The sequence below is a fragment of the Rhinopithecus bieti genome, unplaced genomic scaffold (assembly GCF_001698545.2).
Source record: "Rhinopithecus bieti isolate Rb0 unplaced genomic scaffold, ASM169854v2 scaffold_6979, whole genome shotgun sequence".
NCBI lineage: Eukaryota > Metazoa > Chordata > Mammalia > Primates > Cercopithecidae > Rhinopithecus > Rhinopithecus bieti.
In genome coordinates, this window is record NW_016805527.1 from 1,213,640 (window position 1) to 1,232,299 (window position 18,660).

The 18,660-nt window shown below is 35.6% G+C and overlaps 1 protein-coding gene across 1 annotated transcript in view; it reads right to left on the minus strand.

Annotated features, from left to right (window-relative positions):
* The window catches only part of SNTG1 (syntrophin gamma 1), a 408,192-nt gene that overhangs the window by 243,457 nt on the left and 146,075 nt on the right, over positions 1–18,660 (minus strand). The window contains exon 10 of the mRNA XM_017872759.1: positions 11,407–11,536. Coding sequence (XP_017728248.1) covers positions 11,407–11,536 — 130 coding nt within the window. The remainder of the gene's footprint in view (positions 1–11,406; positions 11,537–18,660) is intronic.

Genomic DNA, 18,660 nt, shown 5'->3' on the forward strand with positions numbered 1-18,660 from the left:
TTTTTTTTTTTTTTTTTTTTTTTTTTTTTTTTTTTTTTTTTTTGAGATGGAGTCTCACTCTGTCACCCAGGCTGGAGTGCAGTGGTGTTGAGATCTCGGCTCACTGCAAACTTTGCCTCCTGGGTTCACACCATTCTCCTGTCTCAGCCTCCCAAGTAGCTAGGACTACAGGTGCCTACCACCATGCCAGGCTAATTCTTTGAACGTTTAGTAGAGACAGGGTTTCACTGTATTAGCCAGGATGGTCTCGATCTCCTGACCTCATGATCTGCCCGCCTCGGCCTCCCAAAGTGCTGAGATTACAGGTCGGAGCCACCGCGCCTGGCAATGAATCTTAAAAATATTTGAGTTCATGACAATGACAATAATAAAAAGTTAAATATATTATTACTCTACCTATTCTAAAGAGCTTCTATATCCAGAGACAACGACTAGGACAGGGAAAGTCTCAGATGACATGTCAGAGAGAAGTAGAAAGGAGCCAGTGATAATTCTATTTAAAAAAAAAAAAAAAAAAAGACTGCAACATATGACACTTGTCTTTGTATGTTGGAGGAACTGCCAAGAGAAAGTTGAATTATTATGTGTATTTCTCAAAGCAGAACTAGTACAAATGGAAGAAAGTTATGAAAGAGATATTTTTGTTCATTAAAAGTATTTCCTAATATTAAGTTGTCAAAAATTTAATTGCTATATGGTGAAGCAATGACTTTCTAGGTCATTTAAAGATTTCCAGCAGAGAACTGTCTGAAAGAATCTTTTCAGGAGAGATTTCTAACTGGGCAGGAAATGGGGCTAGATAATCTCCTGATCCCTTCCAGTAAGAAGGTTTTAGGAAACCACAAGTCAATGTATTCTTAGGAGACTCCAAGTTGTTGTACATGATACATGTGTTCAAAACTATTTGTCTTGATTTGCAACTAGATATATATTCTTTAAAGAGCATTTATTTCCAATTGCTCTGCTACACTGTATTTCCTATACTTGTCACTTAGAACGTGACTCAGTGAGTTATAGAAAGAAAATTTATTTTAAAAATTTGTCTATCAGACACTTCATTATGAGAGATAGAGATTTATGATGGACAAAAGGAACTATACCCAGAAACACAGGGAACATCTACCATGGACAGCACCTCTGTTTCCTCACGACAGCAGCAACTTTTCCCTACTCTAAAGCACAGTGGCCCCTTGAAAGATGTAAGAATTTAAGGAGTAATACATGTGAATCTCTTCTTGCAGTGTTTACTGCAGCTAAATGTGTTTTTCTCTCTTCTGTCTTGGTTTTTCTTTACATTCTCAGCAATGTTTCCTTCAAACAACTGTTGATTGATAAGAGACTCATTCATTCACTTCCTGTTTGTTCTGTATGGGCTGTGTTAAGTACTGGAAATACAAGGATACAGTCAGTAGTTAGTGTGTGACCTGAGCCAGCCAGCACTTCCTAGGGCCCATCTTCACAGGACACTCTCAGGGATCGGTTGCCGTCTTTCTTTCTCAGTTGTGACTGCCTGACAATTCAACAGTCACGCCTGCTCCTCAGGGACAGCAGTTCCTTATTCTCGTCTTGTGTGGTTTCTCCCTCCTGGTTTCCAGTGACATTTGAAAGTTTCTAGCCATGCTTATCCAGGCACTGAGAGCCAACACTGCTTCCCAATTCCAAAGACAGTCCTTGCTCAGACTGCGTGAATGCAACAATTCTGATCATTGTTTTTCTGGTGATGTCAGTTGGTTAAAAATTAAATATATAGGAACTCTATAGGCTGATTTGCACTGGGAATAATTAATAATGTAAATGTTAGTTTGTTTTCTAACATATGCAAGTATATTTTACAGTTATTCTGAAAAAAGCTAGGTGTGACATGAGTTAAAGGCATGATTTTCAAATTAAACTGTAAACTTTACATTAAGTGAAAACATGCAACTGAATAAAGATATGTTGTATTAGTTTCTATTATTGTCATATCAAATTCCTACAAACTAAGGTGGTTTAAGAAAAACCCACAAATTTATATATTATCATACTGTTCAGTAGGTTGTAAGTCCTAAATGAATCAAACAGGAGAGAAATTGAGGTGTTGGCAGGGCTGTGCTGCTTTCTGGAGGATCTAGAGTAGAAGTGCAGCCTTTCACTGCTACTGGACGACTGCTTTCTTTGAATTGTGTTCCCTTCTCCATCTTCAGAGACAGAAACACTGGATTCAGTTCTTCTTTCACTGCTGTCTCTTGTTCTCTCACTCTGACTTCTTCCACTGTTAGAAAATCACACTAGACCCGCTTGGATAATCTAGGCTAATCTCCCTATTTTAAGGCCAGCTGATTAGCAATGTTAATGGTATTTGTAACCTTAATCCTCCATTGCCATGTGACATGGAATTTTCACAGGTTCTGGGAGTTAGGACAAAGACATCTTTGTGTGGGTATTATTCCTCCTACCACAGATGGGTAGAGTTAAATCTTATAAAATGAAACAAAGATAAAATGTCAGTTTTGAATTATTGACAAAATAACATTTTTTCAAATTGCTTTCCAGTTACGCATTGTAACTTATAAATTAGAAAATGTTAGCAGTCTTTAAAATGTTTGCACAGTTATCTTTTTTTTGGTCAGGTAGCATTTAAAGGACGTATATGAGATGGATGTTGGATGGCTAAAATCTTTGCAGGACTGTTTTGACCCTAAGGAATGACAGTGAGGAAAGCTGAAAGGTTATAGAAGAGAGATAATTAAAGTGAGTTCTGATCTCCAGCTCAGGCTGGGAAGACATTCTAGACACCTAGTACTGAATGAATAGTTCATTGGGAAATGTCTGCTTGATAATGTGATAATGACTTCCTATAGGCTAAAATAAAGGCTGAGCATGAATTTTATTTTCTTCTTCGGATTCCATAATCTATTATTTTACTTTCAATTTCTTCATAGCCAGGTCTTAACCATTTTGTGTCTCTAGTTCTGAGATTTTCTGATTTTTACTTTCTCATCAGTCTACATTTTCAATTTCATCTAGATATATTTAAGTCCATGTGACATTATGTTTGCATTTGTTTCCTAGTGCATTAAACTTTTTTATTATTACAAAGTGACCATATCTATATTTAGTAATATATTTGCTGTGAAGTTTGCTTTGCCTAATATTAACAAAGCTACAAACCTTTCTTTTATGGTTTGCACTGTATTTTTTCTTTCTTTCTGGTTTTTAAAACACATTTATTTAATTTGTAAATTAACTGTATTAGTCTGTTTTCACACTGCTGTAAAGAAATACCTGGCACTGGGTAATTTATAAAGGAAAAAGGTTTAATTGACTCATAGTTTTGGCTGGTTGGGGAGGCCTCAGGAAACTTACAATCATGGTGGAAGGCAAAGGAGAAGCAAGCACCTTCTTCACAAGGCGGCAGGAGAGAGAGCAAAGGGAAACTGCCACACATTTTTAAAACCATCAGCCCTCATGAGAACTCACTCGCTATCATGAGAACAGCATGGGGGAAAACACTCCTATGATCTAATCATGTCACACCAGATTTGGGTGGGGACACAGAACAAACCAAATCATTAACTTATGTGGAAGCATTACGTAAAATGTCATAATCTCAATGTAAAAGCTTCAAATCCATTTAGTCATTAAACGTTTAGAGAAATATTCAAATTATGTCAATTTATTTATTTATTTGTTTTCCTTCTTTATTTTGTCACATTTTATTTTAAATTCTGGGGGACATGTGTAGGATGTGCAGCTTTGTTACACAGGTAAATATGTGCTATGGTGGTTTGCTGCCCCAATCAACCTCTCACACACGTATTAAGCCCCACACCCATTAGCTGTTCTTCTTGATGCTCTCCCTCCCCTCAACGACATCTAGCCCCAGTGTGTGTTGTTCCCGTCATGTGTCCATGTGTTCTTATCATACAGTTCCTGCTTATAAGTAAGAACATGTGGTGTTTGATTTTCTGTTCCTGTGTTAGTTTGCAGAGGACAACAGCTTCCAGCTCCATCCACGTCCCTGCAAAGGACATGGTCTCATTCCTTTTTATGACTGTATAGCATTCCATGGTATATAGGTACCAAGTTTTCTTTATTTAATCTACTATTGATGGGCATTTGGGTTGATTCAATGTCTTTGCTATCATGAATAGTGCTGCAATGAACATACACATGCATGTGTCTTTATAATAGAATGAGTTATATTCCTTTGGATACATAGCCAGTAATGGGATTGCTGGATCAAATGGTATTTCTGCTTCTAGATCTTTAAAGAATTACCACACTGTCTTCCACAATAGTTGAACTAATTTATATTCCCACCAACAGTATAGATGCATTCCTTTTTCTCTGCCACTTTGCCAGCATCTGTTGCTTCTTGACTTTTCAATAATCACCATTCTAACTGGCCTGAGATGGTACCCCATTGTTGTTTTGATTTGCATTTCTCTAATGATCAGTGATGTTGAGTATTTTTTATTCATGTTTGTTGACTGCATGAATGTCTTATTTTATGAAGATACTGTTCATGTCCTTTGCTCACTTTTTATTTTTATTTTTTCTTGTAAATTTGTTTAAGTTACTTGTAGGCTCTGAATATTAGGCCTTTGTCAGATGGATAGACAGCAAAAGATTTCTCCCATTCTGTAGGTTGTCTGTTCACGTTGAAGATAGTTTCTTTTGCCATGCAGAAACTCTTTATTTTAATTAAATTCCATTTGTCAATTTTTGCTTTTGTCGCAATTGCTTCTGGCGTTTTTGTCATGAAATCTTTGTCCATGTCTATGTCCGGAAAAGTATTGCCTAGATTTTCTTTTAGGGATTTTAGTTTGAGTTTTACATTTAAGTCTTTAATCTATCTTGAGTTAATTTTTGTATAAGGGGTAAGGAAGTTTCAGTTTCCAGAAATGGATAGCCAGTTCTCCCAGAACCATTTATTAAATAGGGAATCCTTTCCAAGTTGCTTCTTTTTTCAGGTGCACTGTATTTTTCTAAATTTTCACCTTCAATCTTCCAATATTTGTAGACATCCTCTTGTAAAAAATATATCTTATATTCGGATATCTTAATGTATGCTTACTATTGGTTCAAACTACTCTAGTTTGCTTTCTGTTTTTTATTTTTTTGTGAACTTTTTTTAGTACATATTAGCATTATTTTTTCACTTATTCCTTTGTTAATTTAGAAGATACACATTCTGGCAATTTAGTTAGGGCTTCCTCTAGGAAACACACAATTCATTTTGACATAACAAAGTTTAATATTAATTACATTTGCTTTGTGGATATTTTTGATATTGCTTTTGTAATATATTATAATTCTGTTAATTTATCTAAACACCACAAGAAAGTTTGGCATGTTAATACAAACAATCTTCATCTAGATTCATCTACATATTTATTTTCTCCTGTACTATTTACTCCTTCTCACATCGCCAAGCCTCTATCTGGCATGATTTTTCTTTGCCTGAAATAGTACCCTTTACTTTGCTCACTACCTGGTTGATGGCTTCAGTTATACTCTAAATCTCAGCATCACAAAATACACCTTTGTAACAAACCTACACATGAACTTCCTGTTTCTAAAATAAAAGTTGAAAACAAAAGAAATAAAAAAATAGAACACAGAATCTGACCCATCATAGTCAAGTATTCAATAAATATTTGTTGAATAAATAAAAAATACAAAAAAATTAAAAGTACCTTGAATATGTCTTTTAGTAAATCTTTGTTCTGTTGAATTTTCTTTATTTTTATATTTCTCTGAAAATAAATTTATTTTATCAGGACTTCTAAAAAATATTTCCAAGGTACAACAAACTCAGGTAGCAGTTATTTTCTTCCAATACTCTACAAATATCATGTGGTTATTTTCTTTCTTACATTTTGTTTTCTATTAAAAGTATCTATTGCTTCCAGTTAGAGCCAAGAAGGAATAAAACCACTGCAGCCATCTCTCCCACCGATCATACCTCAATACGCTAGATAAAATGCAAAAGACAACTATCTGAGAATATTGTATAATAAATAATAGCAAGAACTTTGTAGAAAGAAGTAAAAATTGAATAATGACTAATAAGGCAACCAGGAGTTTCCTATTTTAGTTTGTTTTCCCTTTCTTTTTCTCGCTTCCTTTATTTCCCAGCATGGACTTGAAGTCAAGACAAATTAAGTCATGGACAACAAACAAAAACTCTGAGAGAGCGTTTCCTACTGATCAGAGACCTGGGAAGAGGCCCCTGTGAGCCAGCAGCTGTGGAAGACATCTCTGTAACTGTTCCTTTGTTTTGGCTCCTGAGCTGACTCTAAGGCCCGCTGGCCATGCAGCTGCGGCCATGGAGCCTGGGGCAGCTGGGCCAGTTGGAAACCTGGAGGGAAAATCCACCCTCAATCTAAAGGATCTGGAAAAATTAGTTTCTGTGGCATGAGGGATCCCCATTCTTCTTCTCTCCTTTTCTCATGCTGTTTTCTCCAGTCATGAGGAAATGTGCATCAGTACAGGAAACTAAACTCTGAGAAAAGTCTTGGATTTCTGGACAGAAGACCAAAGAGAGTGATGCTGGGATCCAGTGAGAGTGGGGAACTCCCACCTAGGAGGAAAGGGAAGGAAGTGATATCCCAATTTTATGTGTGAACTGCAAGAAGCTCTGGGCCCACCCCAAGCAATGCATGTGTGGAACACCCAAAGGGCGAAGCAAAAGCTTTGAAACTGAACTGCTACCATAGACATTGCACAAAAATCAGACAGAACTGCGTAAATCTAATCATGCTGTTCACCTGCTGGATAGTTCTTGTGGTAGGCCAAAAATGCTCCTCCCAAAATATCCACATCAAAAACCTAGAACTGGATAAAGGATCCTTGCAGATCTACTTCAGTTAAAGATCTTGAAGTCAGGCTGGAATATGTGAGTGGGCCCTGGGACCAATGACAAGTGTTCTCATAAGTGACACACAGAGAAAGAAGCAATGTAACCACAGAAGCACAGGTCTGTCTGATGTGGCTGTGAGCCAGGGAATGCTGGCAGCCACCAGAGACTGGGAGAAAACAAGGCTTCTCCACTATGGAGTCCAGAGGGATGTATCCTGCTGACCTCTGATTTCAGACAAATAGGCCACAGAATTGTGAGAAAATGAATTTCTGTTGTTTTAAGTAACCAAGTTTGTGGTAATTTGCTTTGAAATTGTTTTACGAAAGTTTGGAATTTTAGGAAACTAATACAGTTCCCTATTGCTGTGTAACAGAATATCCCAAAACTTTGTGACTTTAACCAAATATTTATTACCCTATAATCTCTGTATGTCAAGAGTCCACATGTGGCATAGCTGAGTCTTCATCCCCTGTTTTGTTTTTGTTTTTTGTTTTTGACTTTCTCCCCTACTCTCTAACCTCTACCCCTGCCCCCATCGACCTGATGCTGTTGGAGAGATCGGCCCTCAAAGAAGTGGTGGTGCATGCTAACCCAGCCTTCTTGCCCATCCTCACTTTCCAGGGCAGAAAGGGTCCAAGGTTATAATAAGAAGTAAATAACTTGTCTGTAAAGCCTGTGCTTGTGTGGTGTGAGATGGAGTGCAGGGTAGGGAACAGCTGGCATGGGCCTCTGGTTGGTACATCTTTGTGTGTTGATCCCTGAGGTGACTGGCGTGTGCTGAGCCCTCAGCATGTGATTAGTGTGTGTTAGCATGTACTGGATTTCTCAAAAGGCTCTCAAGGGTCATCTGCTATCTCATCTGAAGTCTTGTAAGAGAAGTGTCTGATTCAGAGCTCACTATGCAGCCAACGGACATGGAAGGTGATCCCATAAGGATATAAATATCAGGAAGTGAAAATCATGGGGGAGCATCTTACTAACCTACCCATCAAAGTCTGATGATTCATATCCCTTATATATTATGCCAAATATATTTACTTATTTCCAAGGTTCCCAAAAACTTCACCCTATTACAACATTGCATATTTTAAAGTCTTCAATTATTTAATATGAAGTAATCATGGAAATAAAAATTGATAACTTTCTGCTAATACTTGTTCCTATAGCTGGTGAAATAATGAATGAAAAAAATTGGTAAATTATTAGTTGGAATCAATTAATCTTTCTTACAATTTATAAATTTTACATTTTAGAATCTACTCAAGTCCACTTTACCTAAAATAATAGATGCTGGGAGTGAATGCTCATCTAAAATAATAGCAAATGCTCATTATTTGAGACCTGGTTAAGAAATGAACTGAACCCCACCCACCCCACAACAGCATAGCCTCTGCCATGCTTTGCTTTCCAATGTGAAAGCATAGAATTTGAATAAAATGAGTTGAAACCTGTGCCAATACAGCTTAAGACAAGTCCCTAAAGCCTTCACCCTCTTTCTACTAGACATCATTCACTAAATATCAAATATTAACAACTATTGCAAATACTTTGGAGCCACTCTGAATAGTGATAAAATACAATTTTACATTGTCAGTGTGTGTCTAGGTATTTTTTAACCATTATGATCAATTATTTCTGGAAGAATAATTTTTTCAGATAGTAACTATAATTATATAGAATTTTTAAAAACTGGGTATGCAAATCCCAGTCTCATGAGGTTACTTTTAGAAACTAGTGAGCAAAGAGAAAAGAAAATGATCGGTACATTGATCTAATTATTCTAACACAGGTTGTTTTTTGTTTTTTTGTTTTTGCTCTCTTTTATCCTTCCCCTGTCTGTTCTCCAACTATACAACAAAATGTGATTCATTATTAAAAAGTTTATATACATATGTATGTCTTATTTCAATAGCACAATTTTTAAACTGTCAAACTTATTATTTTATATGCATTTTAATCCTTTTTTCAGTTTTATTTTATGCCTGATAATCTCTTGAGTGGAATTTCTTTAAATATTTTATCACAATATTTTTATTTCTGCACCTATTATTAACAAACTATTCAAGTCAGACTTACACAAGCCTATACTCTCAGAATATTGGCAAAGAAAGAAAAAGTTCTACATCTTTCCATAAGGTATTATTTCCAGTATATCTTTAGAATTAAAACAAATAAGAGAAGTAGAACTGATATCTAACTATCCTAATCAAAAGTTTTCCTAGCTACTCTTTCTGCCTAATTTATTTCTTTATGTTAATCAACCACATTGTTTCATCAATGCATTGTGCCTTCTCCAAAGTCAATGTGACTTTCACATTTTTTATTGCTATGCCTGATAACTTTTCAACATTTATGTAGTACTTTCCATATCAGAGTACATTGTAACCTAATGCTTTTGAATGGAAACTGATTACAAGAACGAAAGAACATGTAATTAGAATATAGAAACAGGAGGTGAAAGAAGAAATACATAACTTTTAATATTCAACAAACATACGGATCTCCCAACAGTTAAAACAATAGTATAGGGGAATCATTTGCTTTCCTAAGTAAGATGGTGAGCACTTAATACAAGGATGACAAGCAAGCAGTCAATTGTGGCTTGTTCCTCCTTAGGCTTACAGAGGGTAGAGACATTTGCATCTTCACTGTTTTGTTGTTGCTGTTGCTTTTAACTAAAGCATTGACTTTTCAAATGCTTGTCAGCTGAAGCACAGCATTCTAACTGAATAGACCGTTTGAAGAAATACAACATGACAGTATTCCCAAGATTTTAGGTCAATGCAAATTTGGATCTAGGTAAAGAAAAAAAAAAAAAAAAAACCTTTGGATTTGAAGTTTAACATTGTGTTCTTTCAAAACATTTGTCTCACAAATATAAGTTTATAACTTGTTTTAAGAAACTAATCATTTCTGTAATAAATTCTCTAGCCTCATGCGGTATTTTTCTGTTTTTAACTCTAGAAATATCCATGTAAGTCAGTCGAAGGAGAGGAGACAGTCCCTAGAGAAACACTGCATTTCTTTTCCATTTTTTTCTTTGTTTTTCAGTCATTCTGAAACCTATGCCCTCTTGTGCAACCTCAACTCTAATATGGTGACAACACTGGATTAGCAAGGTGGGCTGGGAGTGAGCGCTCACTCTTGCCCAAGCTAGGCACACCCATGTCTAGCCTCCTTGTTGAGGGATGACCCTGGGTAAGGCTTTGCATATTTGCGCCTATCCTGGAATCACCAAAAAGAAAAAAAGAAAATCTGTTTTTATTCACACTGGAAGCGCATTTCCACATGTATCAAATAACCAAAAATTCAAAAGGCAGGGTGACCCAGAGTTTTGAAAATTATCTACAGAGACATATTATCCACCAAGAGTGAGGAGTAAACTACACAGCCAATTGGAAAACACTTAGCGTGGCATGATAAAACTGACCATGCACATATCCTATGACTGTCAACCCTACTCCCAGAGCATCCCATCACCATATGCATGGCCATTATGATGGCATTGTTTGAAATAGCCATAGACTGGAAACAAGACAGTTGCCTTTATTGGCTAGTGGTCCTCCTGTCGTTTTAGAAAGGTATAGTCGCCACAATCCCTTCTTATGTTTCAAAGCAAAGTCTACTCTGTGTAAGGATACTTGGATCTGAAGGGTAATTTACATAAGAACAATTTTGTGTGTTCACATGCTGGTGACAGAGTTATGTATGTATTTTTGCTTGACCATTTGCATATTAGACTCCCGATCTCCCTTAGGACTTCTGAAATGCCTCAACATGGCATGAACAATTGTGGACTGAGGAGAGAATTAACACAAGGGTATGGATGATGGCAAGTACATTTTCTAAAACAATTATTATTAATGATACCTAGATTGATATTCAGTAAGGTGAGATTTATGGTTTTGTATATTTTGTTAGACTATATTTCTCATAGAAGTATTAATAATAGGGAGAAAGAATTGTTTAGGTTATTAAAGAGTTAAAATAATGCGAAGATAGCTACAATAAAGAGACACAGGAATGTGGAAGGAAGAAACGGTTGTAGTAGAAAGAGAGAAAATGCAGAGAAGCCATTTCTAATAACACAGACCAGGCTCTACCTAACGTGAGATAACAGCAATCTTGACTCTTCTGTTTCCTTCAGTCTCTATGCTAACTCTTTCATCCTATCCTACTACTCCTCAAACCTTCCTAACTGTAATTCTAAGATCACTAAAGGTAAACCAATAATGCTGTCTTGAATTCCAGTATTATACTAGTCCAGAATGATTTTACTTAAAAATATTTAGCGATTATATGCTAACTACTTGTTTTCATTTGCTTAAGTAATGTAGGGATTTATGATGCTTATTAATGGAAATCTATGCAAATTATTGAACCATAAATTGGGCTAGAACTCTCAATTTTATTTCAATAAGTATTCCAAAATAGCTTTCATAATGAATGTCTCATTCTGAGAAGAACATTAAACAATTGATGTGAAGTTACATATATAATTGAAGGATTTTATAAAGCCTGATAAACCCTGGCTAGGTATTCCTTGAATCGTCACTTACATTGTGCTTTGTGAGATTTGAAATATTAGTTGCTATTGCTTGTAGCCAGTCAACGCAGTCTTCAGCAGAGAGGCACTGAATAATCCCACTGCAGACCCCATCCACAGCAATGACTTGAAAGGCATTCTGCCTGCAGATGTTCAGAAAAAATCAGATCAAAATATACTGTCATTGATCTATTTGCAACTCATAATAGTATCTGTTGAAAAGCTTATCTTTCAAACAATATAAATATCAGCCTCCAAATTCATATTTGTTTATCCGACTTTATAAACATCTCTGTTTTAAATGAAACACTGAAGATAGACCCAAATGACATACAATTTTGATTTAGAAGGAAGCATCTTTAGATTCAGGTAACTATGGAGAAACTTTGACTTCTAAAACATACAATATGTAAACGAAAGAGAAGCTAAGAAATTTTAGATGCATTCTTTTCCCAGTTTGCTATAATATTATGCATAGTTTACTTATTATTTAGGCTACCTTTGTCTCCTCTTAACATTTGTCAATGCATTTTCTGACTTAGAAAGATCGCAAACACAGGCAATAAAACATCCAGCGTGACATTAAAAAGTCACTTGATAACATGAGTGGCAGCACTTTGTCCATTGTTCTCCACCCTCATTCTAAGTCTGTTCATCTTCTTAAAGATGATTTGGAACAAGAGATTCATACCTCCTTTCCAGGTCTAAAAGATCATGCTCTCCATTTGCATGGATGCTGCAAATTTCACTAACATTAAACTTTTTTCTTAAAATGTTATGATCAGTTTAAGCAATCTGAAAGTATATTACTGACTTTTGTTTTGTTGTCATAGACAATTAAATGATGCTTTTAAAATTGTTCACAAAAGTGCTATTGAATTTAAAAGTGTGCCCTATAGTTTCAACGACTTCCTTACTTCCAGATATTTTAATATTTAGGTATAAACTTAATGGACAGGAATATATAAAATCCCAAAATAGATGGAAGCCAGCCAAAGTCTCATGCTTAAGAATTACTTCATTGTGCAACATGATACACAAACTATATTTCAATTCCAGTCAATTATGAATAGAAAACTTCTGCAATTCAGTATTCAAAATGCTATGTAAAATGTATAAATTTATATGTTTTCTCCAAACAAACACCTTTCCTGGCTCTTCTACTAGACATTTGTGGATATAAAACATGAGTTTAAACCCCAAACAAAGAAAATCCTATAGAGCATGTCTGGCTTAGGTATCCTGCTAGGTCTATGCCACTCTACCTTCCTGTCTCAGAACTGGGCACATGGTAAGGCCTTGGGCATCCACGACTCTGAGCGTTCAAATTGTCAATATTTTTAGAGAAACTGGTTCTCATATTTTGGGCACAGCACTTTATAATGAAAACAGGGTTGTGCTCAGATATACGTTTTGTTTTCTTTTAAAATACATTAAAAGAATTTCAGAAGTATAACTATTGTCCATCTCTTTGAAATAAAGTTAGTTTGATTTTGTGACAGTGAACACATTGAATGAAAATAATGTTATAATTTCACACGATATTTTTAGCTTTCATTCTGATGTTTAACAGCAAGTAAGATGCTGAAAGTATTCAGACAGAAGTTTAACCATCCATAGAAAATGAGAAATAATTGAAGTTTAGTAATACATATTTCTTTCCGCTCACTGGTTGTAACCATTGCTTCATGTACCATAAATTAAAGCATATCTTGATCATATTTGTCTTTTCTGCTTTAAATGAATAATAGTAGCTAGATATTTTTAGCTAATAAAAGTCAGTACACTTAGATTAAATCTTCAATCTATTTAATTATGGATGCTACATAGTTCCTACATAGAATAATTGAGGGGCTGATCTTTTATGAAACTAGACTTGTAAGTTAATACATATCAATTTTTACATTCTGTTTCAACTTTTCAAATATGGAAACTCTTTTATAAACATAAGTGAAACACTTGAACAGTTTATTTGATTACATGTGACCACTGATAGAATAAGTTGATCATAAAAATTACAGTTATCTGGGGCCTCTATTACTAAGTAAAGAAGGTTGTTAGTAAACTAGCTCACTTAGTTGTGCCTCAATTTCATCTAAAATGAGAAGAATTTACTGTACAGATTTAACAAGTATTTTCTGAATAATTGGTGGATCTAAATACTTTAATATATGGATGAAGTTCTATGTATGATATTCCCCTGAATAATCCATCAATATGGTCTTGATTGCAATATTTCAGTGTTAAAAGAAAATGTACCCACATAGAATTATTGTCTCATCAAGCACTAGGGAAAAACTGCAGTGCTTTTGTTTTTATTTGTAGCTTTTAGAAAATGTAATTCTAGATAAACAATAAGAGTTAATATTTATTATGGAATCAATAGACTCCATTATCCATTAATTTAGCATTGTGAGACATTAAACTTTTACAGCATTAACAGTAACCTTATGGATACCCAGGCAAAATTATGTGTCTTAGTCTTAGTTATATTTATATATATATGCACACACACACACACACACACAAATTACATCACTGAAGAGTTAGTCTGAAGTTTTTTGTTCAGGCTTATTTTTCCACTGTCCATTTATACAGTTTTCTAAAGATTCTTGGTAACTCTTCCGGTAGTAAAAAGTATCTTCAAATGTTGCTCAATTTCAAAGTAGGTTTATTCATTTAAAATACAAATTTAGTCTTCCTTGAATGAAAAGTATACTGCTCACTATACAAATTCATGAATAATTTTCAACCTAACATAAGCGATCAAATAAATATACATCATTTCTAATTAATACAGTTTGTGATTCCTGTTTTGATTCATTGTTGATTTTACCCCACAAGAGGACATGTACTTTTATGCCACAGAGACTAAAATGTGAAAGTTTGGAGTGGCTGGAATGAGCATGAGTTCTGGGAGCTCACCATGGAAAAACAGGCAGACTCAGAAAGAGGTGGGCTTAAAGTCTGCAAGGAACCACTGCAGAACTCCACATAGAGGACCACAATGGCTAGATTTGTGTGGCTTTGTTAGACCAGTGAGGGAAGGACTATCACTGGTAAAACTTGAGGTGATATGAAACTGAAATAAACCTATATTAGTGAGAGTGAAGATGAAGCAACTTAGTTCACTTAGTTGTGCCTGAATTTCCCCTAAAAAATGAGAACGATTTACAGATTTAACAAGGATCTCAGTACTTTCACATATAGTTGAAGTTCTATGTATAATTTCCCCCTTAAAGGCATTAGAAATGATGTGATTCAATAACTGCTTTTTTAAATGAATTATGAAGGAGTGAGTAGAATCAAAACTACTCCACCATGTTGGGCTAAGCAGTGGAATGGCTTGGCTGGGGCAGGTAAGGGAAAGCAAAACTTTTAAAGAGGAGATAATGAATCCAAAAGAAAATGCTCAAAGTATGAAAAGCATAGTATATCCAGAGAAATATGGATTGTCTGGCACATTGTGTGTGGATCTCATGAAGTTGGTGATTAGACAAGGCAAAATCAGTGATAATTCATATATCTTGCTGCAACTTGATCCTGAGGGGTAGGGGGCCAGTGGAGACATTAAAACACTGGAGGAAAAGGGTCATGCTTATATTTTAGAAGTATCTCTCTGTGGGGTGAAGGATATGGAAAAAAAGTGAGAATGAAGTTTGAGGGATGTGAGAAGGGTATTGCAATACACAAAAGGAACTATGAGAAAAATCAGTCTCACAGAGTGTCCCCGTGTGAAGATGGAACATTGACTCATTTACTTGATTTCGTTATCACTTAATTGGTGGGAGGATGCTATTCAAGGAAAGGAAGAAATAAGAAGAGGCCCCATCGGGTTTGTGATTATAGCATTTTACTCTGTCTTATTGAGTGTAATCCACACACAGCAGGCCTGAGTTGTTTCTTCCCTGTGTGCACTACCTTAGTTCACTGCTGTGTCTTCTCTTTAATTTTTCAGGCACAAAACCTAAGCTGTTTAGGTACATCAGGAGCTTTTTCAAGTTATTTTTTGTGACTTATTTTCCAGACCTTAAATTCACTAGATGTTTCATGAGTTGAAACCACATAACTCATCATTCCCTAAAGAAGTCCTGCACTTTATGCAACAGTGCCTTTCTCCCTGGTACTCTTTGTGTGAAATGCCCATCTATGCTCCTTCAACATCTCCAAGGTCCTTGCAAGTCAGTTAACACCAGGAAACTCTCTGACCCGCAGTTCCTCTAGTCGTGAAATGAAGAAGGCAACACATATTCTGCACACCTCAGGCTGTATTTTGAAGGCTATAGACTGGACTTCTTAAGAACTGAAAATACTGTTAAAATACCAGTTGTGTTATTTCTGCCTGTCAAAATCCATTTCAAATTTTAAGAAGTTAACTCAGGTGCCATCTATTCCATGATATTTTCTATAACCCTTGTATTTGGAATGAATCTCTTCCACTTTAGTGCCCCTAGACTTCCTGATTCCTTTATTGCAACATTTGTTCTCTGTGGTATTAAACATGTTTGTGTAACTGCTAAATCCTGTTTGATCTTACTAAGCTGCTAGCTCCTTGAAGGAAAAGCCATATATGCTATTTTATACCTCTCATAGCATTAGCACAGTGCTCGGAGACTTTAATCTGCAAGTAAGGAACAAAAACAAACAAGTCCATCTCCATTTTACTTTCACAATCCACTGCTTTTGCTAACGTGATATCTAGTGTTGTCCAAGACAGCTCCACTGTCAGACATGAATTCTCACATTTCTGTTCTTTAACTATAACCTCTTCGTTTCCATCACCACCAAATTACCCTAATATTTTTCTGATCTTTCTTAGCCCTTCCAATTACCCTAGTTCATATATCTATTCAGGATCTAGCTGCATTGCCTAGACTGAGCTTCCTGTTCATCCATGCAAATTATGTGTTAATTTTTCACTTTAGAATTTCCTAGCACTGTGACCTCCAGTCACTCTAATCTTACTACTTCCCAGCCCTCAATAACTCCAATTTAACTAAATGAATATCCTTTTCTTCCTGGCATGGCAGGATTCCCTACCAAAAGTAATAAATTGTGCAAAGAAGCCGCAGTACGATTGATCTCTGGGACCCCAAGATCCTTAGTTGCTCTTATCGACTTTGCTACCTTTTTCCCCTCATGGGAGCAGGTATTACATATGCAGATGCTTACCTGAACGTCATTTTATTTATATCTTCCTGGATAATCCTAGTCACATAACAGCTCTTCCATAATTTTTCTGTCCTTCTATTCCTGAATTCTGCCATTTCTAGGGCATTTGAAGCAGAAGGCATTCTCATGCAAATTTTGAATATCTCATCACATCAGCAGAAGCACTACATTATATACCTTTAACGTATATTTGGTTAAAATTTATGGGCTTCAAAAATACATATTCTATCATTTGATCAAATGTAATTTTTTATTCTGTGACTAAAGCCTAACAGAATACATATACTTCTTCAAGGATTATTTCTTTTTTTTTTTTTTTTTTTTTTTTTTTCAGTTTCCCAGAGATATTCAAGCACCCTGGAATACTGTTCTCCTCTGACTATGGCAAAATTAAAATTACTATTAATTAATAGACTCATATCATTAAGTGTGTTATAATAAATTGGAAAAAAATGAAACAAATAATGACTCTTTGGCAAGATAATTTGCCCTAGATTGTAAGAACTATACAAAATTGATCTAGAATTTTTCGAAGGAAGTGTGGACTTTTCCAAAGAGAGTTATATATTTTAAGGGGATTATGATAGTTTCTTTTTTAATCCCCTACATAATTGTGTAAGAACAAGTGAAGAGGTTTATGCCAGAGGAAGGAATATTTGCATGACTTATGGAGAGGGTCTTAATGGTATTTAGTTGATGTTTTCTAAACATTATTTATTGTTCCTGAGTTACATAGAGACCAGTCCTTGTGGACCTCCTGACCAATCTGTGAAGTGGAATGCAATCAGTCCAACTTCTGTATCCACTTTTGAGAACCACATGCCACATCAGGGTGATGAAACTGAAGGGCAACTGCCGCATCAGACGTGGGTGCTGTTTCTGTTTATGAGCACATTTGCCATTGAGTCTTCCTTCTCTGCAAGGCATGGTGGCTCATGCCTGTAATCCCAGAACTTTGGGATGCCTAGGCAGGCAGATCACTTGAGGTCATGAGTTTGAGACCAGCCTGGCCAACATGGCAAAAACCCATTTCTAATAAAAAATACAGAAATTAGCTGGGTATGGTTGTGGGAGCCTGTAATCCCAGCTATTCAGGAGGCTGAGACAGGAGAATCGCTTAAACCCGGGAGGCAGAGGTTGCAGTGAGCCGAAATAGCTCCACTGCACTCCAGCCTGGGTGACAGAGTGAGACTCTGTTTCAAAAAAAAAAGTGAGTCTTCCTTCTCAATTAGTAACGCACGCCATGGAATGCTTAAATGTTATATTCCCCTTTCTCCCTCATCACATTTTTATGAATATACTCTTACACATTATGCTCCTTTCTCTACTGTCATTATTTCTTCCTATAAACTATTTTTTTATCAATTAGCTTCTACAATTATTCTACCCAAAGTCACTCCCAAATTAATCACTGTTCTTCAGTTCTTTCAGTATTTCTTTTCTGTAGTTGCTACTATCAACTGTTTCTTCTCCTTAAAAACCTGATTGAAATAGCTTCTATGACATCCTTATGTCATAGTTTTTTTAATGCCTATCTACTTTTTTTCTGTTTCACACATTCACTGATTGTGCTTCCTCCTCAGATCCCCTAAAATATACATTCCTGAAGCTTCCCCTCCTTCAATGAACAGCCATGAATTCAGTATTTACTATAAGCCAGATACATATTTGGCTTTATTGTTAGAGACCCATTTGCTAAGATTGTTGTGTTATTAAAAGCACAATTTTTATAACCACTAAACTTGCCTAGTGTTTAGATACTAAATTTCATCCACCAGTGTCAAACCTGTCACCATCTGAAACGTCTTCATCTCAAGGTAAACAGTGTGCGCACTCTGGGAGAAAACTAGAAATTCTACTGTCATTTGAGAACTTTTAAAGTCCAAAAGCCTACTTTCAATACTATTGATTTTCATAGTGCTTAAAAGCATGCAGTAGATGATAATTCTACCTAAGGAAAAAACTAAGACATGAAAGTTTTCATTAACATTCATTTAATAAATATTTGTTGAGTACTTTCAGTCATAAAGTATGCTAAACACTGAGAGTACTCCTCAAAATTATACTCTCAAATTCAAATATATATATATATATA